This window comes from Myripristis murdjan, chromosome 20, assembly GCF_902150065.1.
Source record: "Myripristis murdjan chromosome 20, fMyrMur1.1, whole genome shotgun sequence".
NCBI lineage: Eukaryota > Metazoa > Chordata > Actinopteri > Holocentriformes > Holocentridae > Myripristis > Myripristis murdjan.
In genome coordinates, this window is record NC_043999.1 from 14,492,530 (window position 1) to 14,514,020 (window position 21,491).

General features: G+C 41.8%; 2 protein-coding genes and 1 long non-coding RNA gene across 3 annotated transcripts in view; 1 reads left to right on the forward strand and 2 right to left on the reverse strand.

Moving 5' to 3' along the window:
• The window catches only part of arfgef1 (ADP-ribosylation factor guanine nucleotide-exchange factor 1 (brefeldin A-inhibited)), a 61,340-nt gene extending 60,601 nt beyond the window's left edge, over positions 1–739 (reverse strand). Inside the window, exon 1 of the mRNA XM_030078839.1 lies at positions 425–739. Coding sequence (XP_029934699.1) covers positions 425–548 — 124 coding nt within the window. The 5' untranslated portion in view covers positions 549–739. The remainder of the gene's footprint in view (positions 1–424) is intronic.
• LOC115378566 (uncharacterized) lies at positions 37–9,472 on the forward strand. The gene is made up of 3 exons (XR_003930143.1): positions 37–510; positions 8,629–8,712; positions 8,874–9,472. It is a non-coding gene; the product is annotated as an uncharacterized LOC115378566 (long non-coding RNA).
• Positions 1,592–20,064, reverse strand: cpa6 (carboxypeptidase A6). Its single transcript, XM_030078840.1, has 11 exons — positions 19,949–20,064; positions 16,455–16,530; positions 12,600–12,724; positions 10,973–11,087; positions 10,235–10,336; positions 9,053–9,157; positions 7,297–7,407; positions 6,604–6,694; positions 4,585–4,787; positions 3,555–3,639; positions 1,592–3,142 (listed from the first exon to the last, which is right to left on the reverse strand). The coding sequence occupies exons 1-11, from the start codon at positions 20,062–20,064 to the stop codon at positions 2,925–2,927; spliced, it is 1,347 nt and encodes a 448-aa protein (XP_029934700.1). The 3' UTR covers positions 1,592–2,924.
• Positions 20,065–21,491: the final 1,427 nt, after the last annotated feature.

Consider the following 21,491-nt stretch of genomic DNA (forward strand, 5'->3'; position numbering starts at 1 on the left):
CCCCTCTGGCAGCCTGTCATTCAATGCACACACAGCCTGTAACAACTTTTCTTTTCTGTCTGGCCTATCTCACATCGCTGGTAATAGTTTTCGCAGCAGCAGCGGCGGCACGGTGTTGCAAGCCACCCACCCCTTTTGCACCATTTCCGTGTTTTATCCAGGATCATTTCCACACCGGCCGTGCCACGTCGATTAAATCGGTAGTTTGTGCAGAATGCTAATGTGACACGATAGCGCCGTGACACCCAGCAACATGTCTAATGCGTGGAAAATACGCTGCCAAAACACTGCGACATTGTAGGAGAAGAGACACACAGCCAGTGAATAAGTGGAGAGGGGTGCATGACGTGTCCAAATCAATGAATCCCAAACAGCTACGAAAAAAAAAAAAAAAAAAAAATGCAATGTGAACATGATGATTTACCTAATGCCACCTCGCAGGCTTTGCGCAACTGAGAGTGATGAGCCTTTTTCACCTCCTTGTCGGCCAGGATCTTTTCCAAAGCTCGGGTAAGGAACATGTTTTTCGTCTTTTTGCCCTCAAACATGTCGCACCGGAATTTGGGGCGAGGTGTGCCTGGTCCCGAGGGGGCTGCAAGCGTCTCAGATACAGACGTATTCCTTTAGAAATGTCAGCCGCAGTGCCCCTAACAGACAAACATAAATAAACACAGAAGGTGGGGTAAATCCCTCAGATTTCCATTAGCGACCTGCCTCCTGCGCCATGTTGGAAAGAGGAAACGACGTCACGTAGGTTGCGAGCGGCCGCAGTGAGGCAGCAGAGAGAGAGGGAGGGAGGGAGATGTCATGATTATAACTGTGGCATTACTTAGTTCTATACATCCATACATAAAATGCAAATGTGTAAAATACGTGCATTAATGTATGCATATGAAGATATGCGTTAAAGAACGCATCCCGACTTCCGTATGCAACATCATTCTACCTGTATAGCCTACTTACAGTATGAGTATAATGTACAAGTATATTTAATGCATGCAAGTGTTTCATATATTTATATATGAGGAGGACCAAGAGGAATTCACATTATGAAAGGAAAAAAATACCCCCCCCCCCCCCCCCCCCCCCTCAGAGTGGCAGTTCTTTTTGATCCTCTTTATTTTATTAAGTAATTATTTTATTTATTTATTTTGCACCCGAGACTGTGCACATCCATTTGGACATGTATGAAGAGCACAGACATCCTCGCTCACGCACTGATCTACAGCATTGTCCAAATATTGGATAGGATATGTGCATGTGTATGTATTTTTGTACATGCGCTCACCCTGTGTTCGCCCTGGCAATTTTTGAATTTATGTTGAAGTTTATGTTAAAAACTGGCTTGTGACTGTAGGAAAACATAAAAGTAGGACATAATAAACAGCAAAATATGAGCACTTTCTGTCCCTCTCCCTCTCATGAACCATGGTGCAGAAAGAGCAGGTGCTACTTTTTGATTCCATTTTGATACATCCAGAACACGTTTACTTTGAAAATGCATTACATATTAATACATAAGATTTTTTAAAGATGAAAAAAAAAAATCCTTTTTTTTTTGGTGAACTATTTGCTATCAGTATGCCTTTATTCTTTTGCTTGTTTGTTTAATAATACAGTCAAGTTATGCTTCATCTGTTCAGCTGCCTGTACAGTACAAACACTTACATGTTTAGGAGTATTACACAGCTTCTCCGCTCTTAAATTAAAGTAACACTTTAACAGCTTATACAACCTGAAAATCTGGCCATTTGACAACATAGTTTCAGCAGTCATGGGTGGCATGTTTCACTTTTACTTTGGGTTGTGTTGCATGTCTGTTCCACCACTTCTAAAGGGTTTATTCAGAATTTATCTTGTGGGATTGGCTATTATCTACAGTCAGTTACACAGAGTTGGGAACATCTTTGATTTGCACGCTAAAGCCCAGCAAGCATCACCTGATAGTACTGATAGTTTCTAGCAATAATTTCAAGATAGGGCATAAATTATACTAGACCCAACAATAATACCACTGAACAAGAGAATAGCTCAAATCTATTAAAGCACTGAGAGATAATTGATAGACTAATAGAGACAGAACAACAAGAATTTAAAAATGCTATAAAGATCATTTCGGATTGCAATGGACAATATGATTTTGATTATCTACTTTCCTTCTTTCATTTACAACAGCACCCTTGTGTTTTCTTCTTTAAAATTGACTACCAGGATTGACCAAATTCAGTCTCAGTCACATGGACATAACAGCAAAAACATGTCTAACAAAAAATATCTCCAACCAAAATCATATATAATCAAGTGATAGCATATATGCACAGCCCTGATCTTGCAGCAATAAAGGCAATAATACATTAACAAACAATGTAAGAATAATAAGTAGCACTTGGTTAAAGAGTAATGCAAAACAAAAAAATTGAAAGGCAACCAGCATGAAAACAATGATACATTTCCTCATTCATCAGTCATACTGCTTCTGAAAAGCTGTGGAACAACTGCAGTTTGTTTAACATAAGGCACCTCTGAAAGATATTCAAACCCTTTTAGAAAAGTGCTGCCGTGTCATGACAAAATTAATCAGTTAAGTCCTCATTCAAGTGCTTACGTGACCACCATTCAATGTGAAAAGCTTAGTTCATAGAAATGTCTGGCACTGTACATTTTAATAAGCAACACTTGGCGTGTGATCTCATTGTATGAGGAGACTGGTCACTTGTAGGATCTGTGGCTTTTGGCACAAAAAAACCCCACCACCATCAGTTTATATAAAGAAAAGCAAGGTGAACAACCTCAAAAACAAACAAACAAAAGAAGCACCAGGCTCTCCTAGTCCTCTTCAGCGCCCGGCCTGATAATATCTGTGAGAAATATGAGCGTCAAGATGTGTAGATGGCAGGGAGGAGCTCCTGTGACCTACTGTGCGGTCATATATATGGAAATTTGTCCCTGTCTGTAGCCTCACACTTCTTCAGCAGACTCGATGCGATGGCTTTCACAGCCCTCATCGTCTCAGTGCAGGTTGGGTTGATCAGGGATTCGGGCAGGAGGAAGCCAAAGTAGCCCGTATCCCTGAGCTCAAAAGCAAAGGCATACGGGATCCCGTTCCTGTACGCCCAGTCCATAGAGCTGCCTGAGCTAACATCTGTGGAAAGTTAAAAAAAAAAAAAAAAAAAAAAAAAAAGTTTCCGTGACTCTTAGGGCACCTCATTCCTTTATATTACATCTACAATAACATGTGCATCTTAGCTGACACCCCTACCTTGAGTGACTTACAAATACTCTGAGTACAACAATAGCATATGCTTATAATAATATCAAACTGCCACCGCTTGCTTATTCATAACATGACCTACTAGAGCTAATTAAATTTCATTTTCCCTGTCAGCATATGAAACAAGCAAAGATGCGGGCTGAGGGAACCCGAGAAATAAGTCCTCTGGTGCACCAAAGCGTAGAGTAGCACAACAGATACTACAAGATAAATCAATGACTCTATTTCCTTGTGCTCAACTACAGAGATGTGATGTGTGATAAAGAGGAAGTGTGACACTCACACAGGGTGGTGGAGGCCGGTCCGTATCTGTACCTCACCCCGTAGGCAGAGTACAGGGCTGTAACTGCATTATGAGCTGCCGACTCCTGGAAAATTAGAGCGCATGGCCGGCTCATTAGTGATATACATTTCTTTTAATCCAAACTGTTTGGGTTGAATAACTCCTGCGTGATGATGTAGGCCACTGGAGCTCTGTCTGCTATTATAAGGCTGAGAGGGGGGGTCGGGCGGGGGGTGGTAGACGGTGATGGATGACTCTACAATAAGAGCAGTAATGAGGATGGAGACGGATTATCTATTTAGGCATCTGGACATGCACAGCTACTTCCTTTTCTCTCACTCCACAGGCAAAAAGCAGGCCTTGTGTTGCTGGGTGATGGTCAGAAATGTCACAAAGAAAATACAGAGATAGTAATACATGACTTTAAGATGTATGAATGCTGTTGGAAGGAAAATAAATAAGTGAAATAGCAGTTTTTTAAGGTATTTAACATTCTAAAGATAAACTTTTACTGAATTAAAGGAAAGTTCACCCAAATAAAAAAATAAATAAATAAAAATACCCGCAATGAGTACAAATTACACACATATACAGTTTGCCAGGTTTCTTTGGCAGCAAATAGTTCCCAACAAAATTCTTCATCCTCGAGTGCTGTGGATTATGCTGGGTATCTGTGTCGTTGTTTTGGGGAAAACACTGTTTGACTGTCTGAGCTCCACAAAAGTAGACCCATCCAGCCCCTTTGTATTGGGTTGAAGGGAGAAAGGGGAACCGGCAACAGACTGGAAACCACGCCAAATCACACACAAAATATCTGGACTGATAGACTGCACTAGGTGTCAGTGGGCATTTTTTTATTTATCTATTTATTTATTTGGTATTTTGGGTGAACTTTGGTTCCTTTGACTAAATAAATTAGATTAGAATCATCTCTTAAACTATGGCTAACTATGTGACAGATAATTTCCCTTAAATAAATAGTGTGGTTGATAATTGGTTGAATAGTTGAGGTAAGCAATGAGTCCCTTACCACACAGTTGAAATTGGGGATTGTGGCGTACTTGTAGGAATATGGGTAGAGCAGCATTTGGGCATAGGCATGGATGGATATGTAGGCTTTCACGCGCTTCTTGTGCTTGCGTAGAAACTTGGCGACGGCCTTGACTTCAGGCTCGGACTCAGGGAAGGGTCCGCAGTAGGTATCGTCACAGGGGTGAGAGGAGGCGCCCTCGTCTGGGAGGGGAAAGAAAAAAACTGAGTTTGAGCAAAAGCTGCAGTTACACTTGGCATTTCAAGTTGCCTTTTCTAATCTAATCACACCAGGATGCATAAAGTGCCAGGTCTGCACACACAAAAATAAGACTTTGCTCACAAGCTATCAGATCGTCGAAATCAGATATGAAAAGTTTTCAGCCACACATTCAGATCTGAATTCTTTATATTCTGGACACAATCCAGCTGCAGTGCGCATGCAAGCAATGTCAGGAGATGGAGGGAGAATGAGAAAACGAAGGCAGGCACAGATTCAAATAACCACAGCCACAGAGGACGCATGGCAACCATTTTCAGGCCATGTGTGGACACACAGCTGTCTGATCTCATAACATTCAAATCTTAGAATCTGATCTCCAAAATCATATTGAAATGCCAAGGGTAATAGCAGCAAAAGGTTAGCATCAAGTAAAAAAAAAAACAAAACAACAAAAAAATAGCAGACACACTGAACCTGCTCCCTGACTTACCAGTGGCAATGACTGAATGATTCTGGATGTGATTTTCTTAGTATATCTTAAAAATATATTTTAAGGATGTAGCGTGCCTGCTGTCCCCTTCTCTCCCTCGAAACAGATTATATTAGCATGCATTGTGCTCAGAACAGTGAACATCAGTGTACGTGCCCTTGAATGATGTAAATGAGTAATGCAAAAATAAGTATGCGGCAATTTGTGCATGAGACTGGGCTTGATCTGAAAGGCATATAGAAGACACCGCCAATCATTTACACCTTTGCATGTCATTTAGTCTCATATTCAGTTTTAAAATCGTATTTCTCTCAAAAGAAGTCAAAAATACTGCAATTTAATTCTGATACTAACACACAATAGTAAATGAATTGGCTCGACATTTTCTGCAGTGTAGCTACAAACACCAGGATACATTAATGCTTGCATATGAAAATCATCTTGAAGGTAATCATATGTAAATATATAGAATGAGCAACATGTTGGTCTGTTGGTTGTTTTATCTTATGCAAAATCCTAAGAGATTCTGCTAAACTACAAGCTGTAGTATTCATATCCATAGAGTTCATTTTTCTCTACCACCTACATGATACATTATTTCCAATGCACAACTCCCCTCCCTCCCATTGCTGTAATAAGAAGCATATAGTGCTGCCCTACAATGATTCTGTTTTAATCAATACAGTGAAGTACTGTGTATACGCAGTCGGGGATTTGCAGTAAATGTGTTTTCACCCCTGGGGGTCTCCTTGGAGAAAAAGCTTCTTATAGTTTGGGCAACGTGCCATTTGTATACAACCCAGGGAGTTGGGAAAGTAAGAGGAAACAAACTGTAAGCTAATTATCTTTTGGGGGAGGGGAAGAACATCGGGAGTCCGTTTCCGCTGCGGGCCTCGACATGATCGTGGAAACATGATGCCTCTATTTCTCGCCCTTTCCCTCCTCACCCCATCTCTCTCTTTCTCTCGCTGTACCAATAAAATTTACGCCGTATCCTCAAAGCCCTCGTGCACTAAAGATGACTTAGCAGACCAGCCCCCCTGCATCACCCTCCAGACACCAAGTGACATCAAACAGCGACTGCTGTCACCACACAAATATTTAATCCACAGCTTACACTCATTAGAAAGGGAGAATAGTAAGAGACACAGCAGTAACAGATAAGCCATGCCTTGCAAAGAGCCAATGTGTGTGTAAGTGTGTGAGTGACAGAAAACGAGCATGTGAGAGTAACTCCATTCAGCTGCATTTCTTTCTTTTTCTCCTAATTTCCTTTTTTGGTGTTAATTCAATGTTATCAAACTCACCACACCACTTTACTTTCCAGTTTCTGTTAGCGTCTACACCCCGGCAGTGGTATTTGTGGTTTTTGGACCGTGTTTTCCTCCAGAAGCGATCCTAAGGGAAAGTAAAGGCACTGTAAGCCTGTGTTTAGCGGATCCACCAAATGAACAGATTTACGTTAAAACTCCAAAATCAGCCAGCTGTTGCACAGTCATCTCATGTATCAGCCCTCTGCTGCACTGGGTGTATAACTTGTACATTCACTGATATCAAAACAATGTTTTTTCTTTCATTAGAAATTTTCAGTGAGTGGATATTTTGACCTAAAGTAGGACTGCAATAATATCACATTGCAATCCTTACTGCATAATAAGAATATAATATTTCACCTCAGTATGAACTGTAATACAAATGGGCACAGATTTTTCAGTATAATGTCTTAATCAGGAATTGGCAATATTCAAAATATATGGGAAAGAGTGATGAGATACCAGCCTCTCAGATATGTTTCTTGATTTGCTGGCCTCACATTACACACAGCACCAGAATACTGTCAGAAACGGTTATTTCTTCCAAGAAAAAAATCAAATCTCAAGTTTTAAAATTGCAGTATAATTGCAGTCATAGTGGCATTTATTGTGCAGCTTGGGACTGAGCCATGTTTTAGTGAGAAACAGTTGGAGTCTGTGGTGCCTATGTAGAGAAAGTTACAGTACTGTGGTCCAGCTGAAGTGGTATCCATCCACATTGAAGACAGGCATGATGTAGAAGTTGAGCTGGTTCAGCAGCCGTCTCATCACAGAGTCATGCTGGTAGGAGATCAGGGCCTGTGGTCATAACACAGCATAGTGGATTTAGCAGATTTTGTACTGGGTGCAAAGTTTTTGTTTTTATTATCATTTTGAAAGCATATGCATGTTCACTGTTATAATTCCTTAAATGCGCAGCAACAGTAGGGTAATACTCAGACTACAGGAGGGGATTGGGGAGAGGAGATCTGGGCACTGGGGTAATGCGTCTAATACCTGCTCTGTAAGCAGACTCAGGGCCAAGGTTAATGTGCCTTTGTCTTTGATCAGAGACAGCACCCTGACCTCCAGTGGTCAATCACAGTTACTGCAGATTCACAGTACAAGGCACATAGCTGATCCATGCAGGGCATCTTTCACTATCACACAGCATCAGTTGTTTTTCCTCTCCTATACATTTGATATCTGTCAGATTTTGATTCCCTGTATCTCTACAGTATATTTCTTTCGCCCTCCTTCCTCCCCACCTTGCTTTTTACTTTCTCTCTTTTTACTTTGAAGAATTCACTTGCTGAATTCCCATGTCCATGTCACGGCCTAACAATGTTAAAGTAAGAGCTGTGCAAGTAAGAGCTTGGATCAGGCTGGCAGAGGGTGGCCAGGTATTTCGTCTCCCTCTCTCTCTCTCTCTGCTGTGAGAAGTGCCTGACAAGTCCTCAGAAGAATCTAACCACCACATCTGAGCCCACTTGAAGTGGTGTCAGCTAAACAAGGGAAGGTGTACAACAGAGAAAAACTCTGGTTTGTGAATGTAAGCTTATGTAAGCCTTAGAAAGGCGTATTTTTAGAGCATATGTGTTAATTAATGGTGGTATGGATGAAGTAAAAAAAAGAAGTTGAATATATCTGATTGCTGTAAAACTGTAGCAAGATTGTATATATGTCAACTGGTAACAGCTAATAATTCTCAGCATTTGTTTTAACCTGTATGACCTATAAAAAAAATCAATTTTTGAAAACATTTGCTGCCTGAACTGTAATACGCTCAAATCTATGCTTGTATGATGCACTTAATTTCCATTAAATTAATCCTCCCACTCCATATTGAACCAGCAGTCAGTATGGGCTGGATGTTAAGGGTGTTTCATTTTTTTTTAATGGTGAATATCTAATTTCACAGAGGAAATTATTCATACAGAGTCACAAAAACTGTCAGTCATATCAAAATCTATAAAAATTGATGTTAGGATACTTTCCAATGGCTGTTTTGAGTTTAATTGTTTTGTTCTGTTGTCCTAGGCTGCAAATCCCACACATCTGGCGCCTGAGTGAGATACAGCGAACAATCAAAGGCTGCTGCAGAAACTATCTGTCTCTGTTCTGGTACGTTCCTCACTTTAGAGAGTCTTGACTAAGACTTGAAGGGTGTGATGGAATTTATGTAAACGCCTTGGTTATGTTCACCATCTGAATATGAAAAGGGCGCTCTTTAAGTATCTGCCTAACTGTAAGACAAGTGAACAGATGTTTTCTTTTTGTTGAAGATGCTGAGACTGCAAATCACTGTCCCCTGTCTGCTCTGGGCCATCATTCAGACTGCGGGGAGCACTTAAGACGCTGTGACCGCATGTATTCATTTGCTACGGTGCACGGAACGCTTAAAAACTCAAACAAACCTTTTTCAGATTAATAAATTTGGAGACTAAAACCTCAGTGCACGTACCTCTTTGACAAACCACTGGCAGAAAGCGGGTCCTATCCACTCTCTCGCATGGACGCCGCAGTCGATCCACACAGCTTTTTTCTGGGGTCGACTTCTCTTTCCTAGCTGACAGGAGACAAGAACTGTCAGTAGGTTTTAGAGCAGTTTGGATATGGATGCGTCTGTTTGTTTGTCTTTGTGTGTAGTTACATGTGTTTGATACAAGTCCCATCCAGTAATGAAAATTGCCCCCACTCTTTTTCTGAGGAGGTGTCACATTGCTCTGTCAATACTGAACTATAAATATGCTTTACTGTAACAGGACAGGAGCTTTTCATGAGCAAACACAAATCCCCCATGTTTGTCTTGTTCTAGGCTGTGAAGTCGAGGTGAAATGAAAAATGCCTCTTTAACCCTTTTATATCACATCCCTGGTCATATTGTGCATCTGTTTAACGATATTGTTACCAAAAAGATGTAATAAAGAACAATTTCTTTGCATGCTTATTTCAAAATAATTTTGTTCTTCCTGTGAAACAAAATATGACATGTGCTTGCGCAGGCATGGACAAACCAGTTTCAACCAGTAATATCATGACATCCACTCATCAATCGATCGATCAATCAATCTACTTTCTATGGAACAGGGCTAAGATTCCCACCCACTTTTGAACATTCACATTAAACTCCTCACATCGTTATGTCCTGCCTGTCTATCGTGTTTCACTCAGAGATACGTCACCAAACGGAAGTTAAATGCTGTTTCATCTGGTCTATAGGACAACTAATTAGCAAGGCGTTAACTAATTAAATGAGATGTACAAACCCAAGAATTGAACAGGTATGACCTGCAGGCAGAAGATCCCTGTTGTAGGATACAGCCTTTTAAACATTACTAAGGTGACAGAAAAGATAAGCTCTTGGTAACTTTAAGGGGTAGAACAATAACAGCCATCTCGAGCTGTTATTAAGCTACTATGTAGGCATAAAAACAAGTATTAACAAGTTGAGCATAAGTATCTATTCAAATCTGCAGTTGGTCTACCTTGAGTCATGTGAGGCTGTGTAAAAATGCAAATTGGAGGAAATGAATTTGAATAGCTAATAATTTTCTGCGGAGCACCCCCAGATCTACCCCCCTCCTAAAATTGTGCCACCACCCCCACCTTTCAGATCAGAGTTACACCCCTGCTTCTCTCTTACCTGAAGCACGTACAGAGGTCTTCCCTCATATGACTTCCCTATGGAGAACATGTCCACCAGGTCGGGGTGGGTTTTGTTTATCTGGAACATCCAGCTCTGGATCTTGAGCACAGAACACACACAGCACACAGGGATGACTGATATTTGAGGTGATCTTTATCAATTTTACAGAAAATAAAAATTTGAAAAGTCATCCAATTGAAATCTGAGCACATTCAAGCCAGTCAGATTTTGCTTCAAACCTTGACAGAGTGAAAATGTTTCTTAGCTATGTTTGTGTGTCTGGTTCAGTGTCTGTGAGTACAAATGAGCATCATGCATGTGTGTGTATGTGTGTGTGTGTGTGTGTTCCACGGTGAAGGAGCAGTTCAAAGCACAGGGTAATGAAGGGTTTGCAGAGTCTTGTTGAAAGGCTCCCAGGATCCCCCCATCTGTGTGTGGAATGCATGCGAGTCCTGCTGCTGCTGCACAAGGCCTGACAGATTCATGAACCAGGAGTCTGAATGCAAATGCACATCTCAAAGACTCCTGATCACCCTGGGAAAATAAAAGCCCTAAAGCTGTGAAGTGTCTGAACTAGTGTGTGTGAGAGGGAGAGGGAGACAGCGAGAGAGAGAATGGAGTAATTGAGAGTTTGAGAGTACCTTGGAGAGCATGTTTGTTTACTTTTTGTATGCATTAGAGTGAGAGACAGACAAACAGATGGGGAGATGGGTAGATGGTGGGCTTCACATCTACCTCTTCCAGAGAGTGGTAAACCTCGTAGTCATAATGAGACTCTGACCTCCGCTTGCGAGAGGAGCGATATCCCGTCTGCTTTTCAATTTCTGTCTGCAGATTGGAGATGAACACCCTGTGGAGAGGAGAGAGAGAGAGACACGGACAGGACTGAGTCAGACAGACAGGCACAATCACAGCCAACTGCTGTAACAACCTCAGCATTTGAATGTGTGAGTGTCGGCTAGAGCAGTGCTTTTCAAAGAGGGGTCAGGGACTCCCAGGGGTCCTCGAGGGATTTCCAATTCATCTTCAGAAAAATGAATAAAAGTTTAATTTGGCTAGAAATTCACCAGATGTTGTTGTGGTACAAAAATGTATGAGTAATCATGTTATCTCTCTCTCCCCTGTTCTTCCTGTCTCTCTCCACTGTCACTGTCTAATCAAGCACAAACTCCAGTATTATTCTTTATTATTAATTTGCATGCATGTTCCACTAATACACACCATACGTTTCAGCCACTGAAGAAGGCATGTAGCAGACACATGTGGAGCATATTAGTGTGACATGTTTGTTTATTCACAAACATCATTATTCTATTTTTTGAGTGCTGGTCCTTTTCAATAGTGCTTGTGTCTCTGCACCTTTTTTTTGTTCTTATCATAAGCGTGCTTAAAGCTGAGGAAAATAAGCTTGCAACAGCGACTCTGACATGATGTAAAGAAAAGAAGTTAACAGTTTAAAGTTTGAGCCATGAGCATTGATTAGACCCAGATTTTTAATTTTTTTTCTCTCCTTTTTTATCCCTTGTGCCAAACACCATAAACACTGCTGTGATCGTCTGCTCATAGATTCCTCTCATGGCTGATCAGATCCTATGCAACTCTTTCCACTCCACCTCGCACTCCAGCCTACACCAGATGACACAATCTGTTTTTATAGCAGCAGTGTGGGCATTGACAGCAACCAGCCTCTACTAAAATATTCCTCATAAGGGCCTCTCAAACTCATAAATTCATTCAGAACTAGTTAAACTACTCTAAAATATCTGGATTATTACTTTGTGAGTCATATGATGTCTTTGATGACACCCCTACCAAACCCAACCACCTACCCATGACTCTTCCCTCTTCCCTATTCATATGCAGTATAAATCATTTCTGAAAACTCCTCAGCCACTCAGTGCAGACTGGAAAACATCATCCTCAGATCTGCAAGTCCTCCCCGAGGACAGAGATGACAATGGAACTCTTTCTAGCTGTGGCTGCTTTGATAAAACGGCATCATTTCAGCGTTAATTGTGATGATGGATGGGGTGGAGAGATGAAAGGGTCGCCTTTTTGGAGCAGATTGGGGAACCGGGTGTCAAGTATGTGTGTGGGTGTGTGCGTGTGTCACAGCTTTGAGGAAATATGAAGCCTCTGCATGTGCAAATCATACTCTTCGGCTGAGGAGAGCCGGGTAATTGTGACGCCCCTTTGGGTAGCAGATGCATTTCCTTTGTGCAAGTTACAGTGTGAAGTTCTGCTAACAAGATTACCAAATGTGTGTGAATATACAAGTGAGCATGAATATACTATATTTCCTTGTGTGAAGTTGTTTTTTTTTTTTTTTTTTTTTTTTGGCTGCAGGTTCCATCAGTCTTACTGATAGTCAATACGTTCTTGCTTCAAACGTGCACGCAGCCCTCGTGTGTTGTTGCGTTTCACGTGCACGTCCACGGTGGAGTTGTAGCGAATCAGGGAAGCACTGTTGGGCTGCCAGAGGTCCACCTGAAAGACAAGGCAAAGACGTGCAGCCTAGAGAATACGAAATTCAACATCACAATCATCATGACCAAACTGATCATGGTTTTTCACGGCATCATGGTTAAAGTGTGCTGCAAACATCAAGTAATTATTAATACACACTGAAATGATGTCACTGTGTTTTGGACTGAAAACCACAACTTCAATTATCAGCACTGTGAACGGTTTGCATTAAAATAATAACAGACCAATTGACATATGTTAATACATGACATATGGATGATTTGCACCATGAGAAGTCTGCATCTTGTGCTCATGGTACAAATGAAATGTGCGCTGTGCATGTAAGAGCAACACAACGGTAGCACTAGCAGTAGTAGTTGATGTAGACTTTGGTTGATGGTAGACAGTATGAAGTGCAAAAACTGTGACTTTTTAAACCGAAAACAGTCATTGTGGTGAGTAAAATTTCACAGAGTATGATCAACCCTTGAATTTTCATCACAGTTTACAGTGAAAACAGTAACCGTTCCATCCTTAATTCAGACCACAGGGTTCACTGACACACACAAACACACAGGCACAGGAATTTTATTACGCAAGAGTTAAGTATACATCTCATAGAACTTCATAAACACCAGGAAAGAGCCATGTATCTTTGAGGAGAATCAAACATTTGATGACAAAGGACCAAATAGTTTTGGTCAGACCTGGAAAGCTGAACATTCCTCCGGTCTCCGCCTTCACGTAATGGGTTGAACCTGAGGAATGTCGATGACTCCACAGTGTTAATGGGGCACAAAACACCAATGTGTCCCATTAACAGCCCGGGCATACCTCTCCCTCTGCTCCACTCCCAACTGTTTGGCTTCATATTAACAAGGACAGCCCTTCCTTCCAGGGTCTGCTATCAGGCTCTGATAGTAGGGCATGTTAGCTTTAGCTGAAACAACCAGCCCATTGGCCAAACATGCTGGCCAACCAAATAAACACAGACACCATGTGCTAACACTGATGAACTAACAGAGACTGGAGGGAGAGAGAGAGCATAGGGAGAGGGGGTTTTAGAGGGAATCAAGAAGACGTTGATCTAAAAATCATGAATAATCCAGTAATTTTAGATTCACTGCTATATTGTCCTGTATAGCCACTATAGAGGGAATACATTCATTGCTTCTGTCCTTTTAGAGATGTGGGAGCGTTCACAGCTGGCTCTTATTTGTAGCATGGGGGCAGAGACATGCAGGCTGGCACACATGCTTGTTAATGTGTCAATTGGTTTAATGGTTTGCAGAACACAGACCAGATTAATTTAACTTTGTTTAGAGTCGGAGGCACTGAAAGAAAAAAAAAATCTCCGCTGGACTGTTTGCTGCCCTCAAGTATAAGTCGCTCCATACTGCCGGGCTTTTATGGCATTTCCAACTGGTTAAGTGTTCTGCACATTAAATGTTTCAGCACCGCTCCTCTGTTAGCCAAACAAATCAAAAGGCACATGCAAAATAGGCACTTAAGCGTCGCAGATCAGATAACGCAGCGCCTCGCAAACACTTCTCTTATAGGCTCATGTTAAAATTTTTATTGTTTTATTTATGAGACCTTAAGATGCATTCTTTGGCTGATGAATTAATCCTGTATCTCTTGTTTGTTTATGCGATTTTATCTGGCGGGTACAAGGTAGCTATAAATTGAAATTTGTTTTGTTTTGGTTTATGTAATATTGGCTCGGGCAGAGCAAGAGAGCGAACATAATTGTTCAAACAAGAGAGCCGGCTTTACCTAATGCAGATGAAGATGTAGCTGAGTGATAGTAGACATGTTGGCCATAATAAAAGCCAGTTGTTGTGTCCTCATGTATTATGTATTATGCTATAATCAACACTTTAAAGGGCAATGTGCCAGGTCTTCTCGCTTATGTTCTCTTACTCTCAATCGTCAGCATAACAAGCTTCAAAGAGCCTGACTGTGGTTGCTCTACTGTTCTTTTCACAATGCCCCTTTAAAGTGGTAATCCACACAATCCTGTTTTGTGTTGTTTTCAGTTTTTTTGTCAGCATCCTTTTTTTCAAGCAGTCATCGCTGTGGTGTTTTTGCAATGCACTTCCCATAGATCAGTTGGCAATAAAATAATTCACACAGAATTGTGGCTTTTTTTTTCCAATTGGATTGTATGTTGATTTGGTTTCTGTAGGTGGCGATCTGTTTTTCTCTTTGTCTATGTGGCTGTGACTGATTTTGCCGCTCATGCAATCTACCAAGGCCTTATTCTGCCTGCTCCGAATAAACTTCTGTTGAAGCTGCTTGAAACATAAAATACATCATTTTATACTGGAGGGTTTTTTATAGGAAAGACATACCTGACATGGCGTCTTTAAGCAGCAAATGTAAAAATTGTCATGAACTGGGTTGGTCGACTCCCCGTTGCGTCATATCAGTCAGTGATAGAGTGTAGCAAATCAGATATTTAGCAGATTATTATTACTTCAAGAATGTGTTATTCTGTTGATAACGAAGATGATTCTGTATTCTGTAGCTATGCAGTTATAATTCGTCATGTCATGCCTGAGGCTGAGAAGTTTGACTTTGGCACTTGAGGCATCACAGTGTGGCTAAGCTAATCACAACACATGCCCACAGCTGTCCAAACAGAAGCTGCCACCGCCTCGTTTGGCCTTGGAGTGCCGTGTTCGCTGCCCTTCTGTACCCAAACCTCCTGTCCAGACCCAGACCAACAGCCTGGCACTCTCCTGGTACCCTCCACCATAATTACTCACTGTCTGTCATCCTTTCCTTTTGTGTTGACTGGCCCAGGATCACTTGATGAGGCGTGTAGCTGCCCACATGCTATCAAACCAAACCAAACTGTCAAATATGGGCCCAAAAAGCACTCCAAAACTGATCCCACTGCGTAATATTCTTTGACTGAAATCCAAATATTAATGGATCTAGTTTTCAGTGACTTTGACTGTAAGTATCACATCATCCTTTTTTTTTTTTTCCAAACAATCATTGCTGTGTATTTCCAAACTAAAACAACGTGCAAAGGAAGGTCATCCATGTTCCTTGGACTGCTGGGTAATTACTCCCAAATGAGTTTGGGAAATGAGCGGATGCCTACTTGTCCTCCGGGGCTCCCTCCGACTTCAGTATCTTTGAACCACATGTTCATCTAGTTTGTAAACCGTAGAGGATCCAAGTATTCAGTCCCATAATGAAAAAAAAATCCACTCTTCTTTCAGACTTAGGAGTCTCTCTGAGATGAATAGTGAGGGTTCTATCTGCAGTGTATCTCAGCCTCTCAGACAGTGAACATGTCCTGGCTGTGGCAGGTGACCACACTTGGGTGCTCGTTGCCTCTGTGTTTCGCCTATCGCTGTCCCCAGTTCTCTGTCACGCTGCCATCCCATCCCGCTGATGGCCCGCCTCACTGTCTCTGTGACTGCTATTCAACTGTCACATGAAGACTACAGTGGGACCATAGGCTGATGTGAGGGGAATAATAACTGATGATGAAGTTTATTCATACGGCACTCCAGTAAAATGCTGCAAGCTGCTAACCAAAATAAAGTAAAACCAAATAAAATAAAAGTCAACACAGAATTGATTGAAAGCAAATTATACATAAGCCTGTCTGAGAAATTATTTAAAGGGTGTCACTGATTTTTAATGGACCACTCTGCCATAATGGTTACATCATACTGTATGTGTCAGAATGTGCATGAGAGTCAGTGTGTGTGTGAGTGTGGGTGCCAACCTTGATATGTCCCAGAATTTTCTTGAGCGCCTGGACCTCCTCATCATTACTCGGAGTTATCCTGAAGACTTGATCACTGCAAAAACAGCAGAGCCTCTCTAAATGTCACATTACATCAGGGATAAAAGTGCCTCCCGACGTTTTAAAGCCACTAAAATTCACAGTAGCTGGGTTTGGATCCATTTCTCTAAGTGCACGTAATTTCCAAAACATCTGTGCCACAAGAGTCACAGGTAATGCAATCGGCTTTTGTGCAGACTGGAAGTTGACACTTACATTAGCAGATGTTTGATGTAGAAAGGGGTGGCTCCTCTTCTGGAGTCCCATAGATGACAGGGTCAAACCCCAGTCAAATAATCTGTCTGAGGCATCATTACAGGATTATATTTCAACGTTTCCAGCTTTGCGGTAGCACCTGGAACAATTCTTTGGTGTATACTTGAGCCGCATATGTTTTACATTTCACAGTCTAAATCCATCACTCACATGCTGATTTGCAGATTTATGAGAGAAAAGCCCAATAGCATGTCAAATATTCATAAAATCCGGCAAACATTTTAGAAGACAAATGCTTAACGTTTTTCTTTTAGAAGAAAATATATAATTCTCATTGTAAAATGCTATACATTATGACAATGCCATTCCCCTGACTTCAAATATCAAAAGGTAAATCCACATACTTGCACTTTAACACTATCAATTTATTGTGTTAACCACATACAAAGAATATCTTTTTTACACACTGAAAATTAAGTGATAGCATCATAACGATAACAACGATATGAGAAAGGCAAAGCAATGTGCAAAGCCGCTTGTGTTTGGTTAGCTTCAACCATAGAAGCCACATAACATGATTTGTTTTCATATTGTCAAGTTTCGTGGGCTAGATGAGGCTTACAATAAAGCTCTTTGTTATGTGAGGCGAGACAACATCTGTGGTCAGATTAAACAATGATACTGTCATAACTCCTTGTGAGTGCTTAACTCAATTTCATGATTAGATAAGAATTTGATCTCAGTCGATTGTGGTACAAGTGGTGATAAAAATCATTTCACAAATTTGTTATTCCTGACTTGCTATTCTGGGGGGATAATTGACAGAGAAATTGCAGCAGTTAGAGAGGAGCGTGTGATTGTTTTGTTTTGAGTGAATCTGGGAGCCTCATCTATTGTATCGCACCATTAGAAAACAAAGACTTTCTTTATCCTCATTGTGATTTTTTACATCATGTATTTTTCATTCTGCTGATCCTAATTGCTGAGGTTGAAAAGCTAAATCCGCTGCCAATAATCTATTACAGACCCTTAATTACAGACTCCCTTTGTCTGCCCGCCTGTCTGCCTGCCTGGTTGTCTGTCTGTGTCCACTTTCATGTCTCTTTTTTACCTCTCTTCCTCTCTCATCTGCGTCTTTCTCTCTCACGTTTCTCTTTTTTTTTTTTCAAACCTCATTTTACAATGTGACACAGGAAGTTGGGCCCCTCTAAACAAAGGTGGCGCTGGGACACTCAGTGGTGAGAGGTATGGGGAACAAAAGGGACCAGGGCACCCCATGGCAGTTGCCACCCCACTTCAGTGACCACAACACATACCACCAACAACCAGTTTCCATGGCAGCGGGGTTGATGGAGGATGGACTTCAAAGCAGAAATGACGTCAATACATATTGGAGGGAAAATATCTTGGAGTAGATGAAATAAATTTGGTGCAATTGATAAAAAAAAAAAAAAAAACTAGGACATTCACTTCCTCATAGACAGATTTCAAACTTCAAACCTTCAAACCTCTTTTTTGGACTTTGCAGTGCAAAATCTTCTCCCCATCTGTCACAACAGAGAGATATATCTTCAATCATACCTCACTGATGCTGTAGACAAGTAGGACTCAGTTTTAAGTTATATCAAGACTGCATCCGATGCCAAACGCAGACCTCAACACTACAAAGACGTGGTACCCCGGAGAACTCTCAGCTCTATTATAGTCCAAAATGAACCATTTTTCATCCCTAAGAGATCCTCAAAGATGACAGATTTTCTGCCACAATACAAACACAGACACTTGCTGTAGCTCCACCAGCAGTGGGGCTTTCTAGGCTAAAGCTGTTCTTTAGCTGTCAGTTTGGTGATTCCCACAGCTGTCTCCGGCATGGAAGCAATTTGTTTTTAGGATGCTCCGGCCCTAAAACACAGGAGCTGCCTCTCAGTAGTGTATTACATGCTTTATTATCATCCTTCAACTTTAAATGTCAAATTCTGGGAGTAGGGATGAGAATGTATGCATCCCACTGTCCCAAGTCGGTATGCCAAGATGCTCCATTAACAAAAGATATGAGAGGTTTTCACAGTAGAGGTCTGCTTTAAAGACTAAAGGCTCATTGTGCTGTGCCTTTCCGTCTCAGTGGGACAACACCCACCATGTCCCCGAGTTTGGAGCTGAACAGGGCTCCCCCACAGGGCTGCATGTCGAGACTTTTGTTTGTTTGCCCCCACTTTCCTACCTTGTTAAATGTGTGCAGGGAAACCTAGTCTGCTGTGGGGTACAGGATTTTGGAATATATCCAAAAGGTATGCTGCTTGAGACAGATGTGGAGGGGCGCGGTGGAGACGACTAGGAGGGTTTTGGGTTTTCCAACAGATGCCCCCCCCCCCCCCCCCCCCTCTCCAAAACTTAAAAAGCCCTTTCAAAAAGCAGGCCATAAATATCTTAACTTGCCCTAAGATTGCTTTCTACGTGTTTACACAAAGAGCCCATAAAGTGTTCATTTCCAGGGCTCCACAACTGAGATCTCCCCAATTTGTTATCGGCCCTACCCTCGGATTTCTCCCTCAAAGTCAAATCCCCTGATATATTGAAGTAGAAACTGTCCAACATTTAGCCTCATAAACAGTTCAACAAAGCAATATATGTCAGTGCTTTTGACAAAGATTGCTGTTAGCTATGACACGTCAAGTTTGTCTTTTTTGTAATTAGAGAAATACAAAATGCATGACTAAACAAAGGCGTTTTGGGAACTGCTGCTATCAAACAAACAGAATTTTTAATATGAAGAGTCTGAGGTTTTTGTCAGGCTGCTTTTTTTGCTGCAAGCGTCTGTAGTGTCATCTGTACTTATCATTGGTCAATCTGAGTGGCTTTTCTCTGCAGTGGAACAAAACAGATGCAAACTTAACCAGCTGCCATCAGAAAACTCTGTGCCCCTTCCATACAGCGTGTAATGAATATTTCAAAGGGTGTAGACTCCACGCAGCATATTATGTCTCTGACAAGGAATACTTGTGAGCAAAGATAAAAAATGGTGAGCATAAAGACTCGCTTTGTTCATTCTCTCTCCTCACAGCAGAGGATACGTTATAAGGCCTTCTCCTGATGTACATATAGAGTTGGTGTCTGTATAAAACTTGTGGGACACTGCTCAAAATGAATGAGAGCTGCAGTGTCCGGGCTCACCGTCATACTCATGAGGCACAGAAATGAATGGGGGTCTCTTTACTCACCCTGCATACTGGTTGTTGTACAGATAGGCACCGACGGGACATAGCACATTACTGCAGATTATCACACACGCTAGTAAAACGGAGGCGCCAAATGCGCACCTATAGTCCAGTGCCATCCTTGGCAAGTAGATCAAAGGCGGAAGATGCTTCAGTTTGCCCTCTGTGGTGACGATCCCCTCACAGGCTGCACATCAACTTGGTATCAAAACAGATTTCTGTGAGTGGAAATCAAAAGCTCGCTGCAGCAGCTCATCAACAGGTCTGCAAAGTCTCTCATTTGTGGTTGCGGGCTCGCGCTGCCGTCCCGAATACTTCTCCTTCTTACAATTACACAGAGGTGCAAAAGGTGCGAAAGTCAGTCAGCTGGCACATGGGAAGCATTTACCACCTCTTTGAAGCTCTGGAGGGAATTGCAGGGTAGCAGCTCTTTTTAAAATGAGGAGGATCAGAGTCACGTGGGCCGGTGTCGGCGAGGTTGGTAACCGGATCCCTCTCCGGTGCGCACTGTGCGCTCCCTGTATCATCTGCGTGAACCGTGAACACTCATATAGACACGCATGCAGTAGTACTCATCACCGCTATGTTGTCGGCGACACGGCCATGCCTCTTACAGTTCAAGTGAACGCAGACATGGACTGTATCAAGTAACACTTACCTACATCTTCATCAAGTCAGAACAACAGGCCTATTATTCCAGTGCTTTATTTCAGCTGATGTCCTATGCAGAAGACACTCAAGCTCTTTCATGTTTTCCTTAACAGCTGAGAACTTTGATCACACTGTGAAATGACAGCACATTGAACCTGATGTCCCTTGTTTTATCTCTTCTACACATGGTGCCAGGAGTAACTTATTGACTATACAGACTTCTGAGCATAATCACTACCCACACAACTTTAATGGTGATGCTCATTATTTTTTTTTTATTTGCAAATCTGCTTCTAGTACACATCTAACCCCCTGCTGGTGCCAAAGCAACTTGACCAGGGGTGATGCAAGGAATCTATGCCCTGCCTGACAAGAAGAAAAAAAAGGGAGAAGCGAGAGAATAATGCCGTTCAACAATGACAGATTTTTGTTGCTGAGTCCTCATCACCCGTTTCCGTATAGGTCTACTCCAAAGCCAGTGTGATGAGCAGCAACTGCATCTCTGTCAATGCCTTGGCCTGGCTCCACCAGGAATCCCTCTGTGGAGCTTTAGGTGGCTCTCCCTGTTATTCTAGGCTTTTCGTGCCTCCATTTGATCCTTTACTTATCATCCAACACAGTGATTAAATGTCTAAGTCAACTGCCAGCCTTTTCCCTTTGTGATTGCATGGCAGCAGCACATTTTTCACATGCTTCCCTCCAATGTCAACAGTGCGCCACCTGTTTTACACCCAATTACTGTACAACAGAACACCCCCCCACACACACACCCACCCACCCACCCACCCCACACAACCCCACTGCCCCACAAAAAAAAAAAAAAAAAAAAAAAAAAAAAAAAAGGCATGGACAGGAATGCTGTTGGACTCCACCCAGTTCAATGAGCAGGAGACAG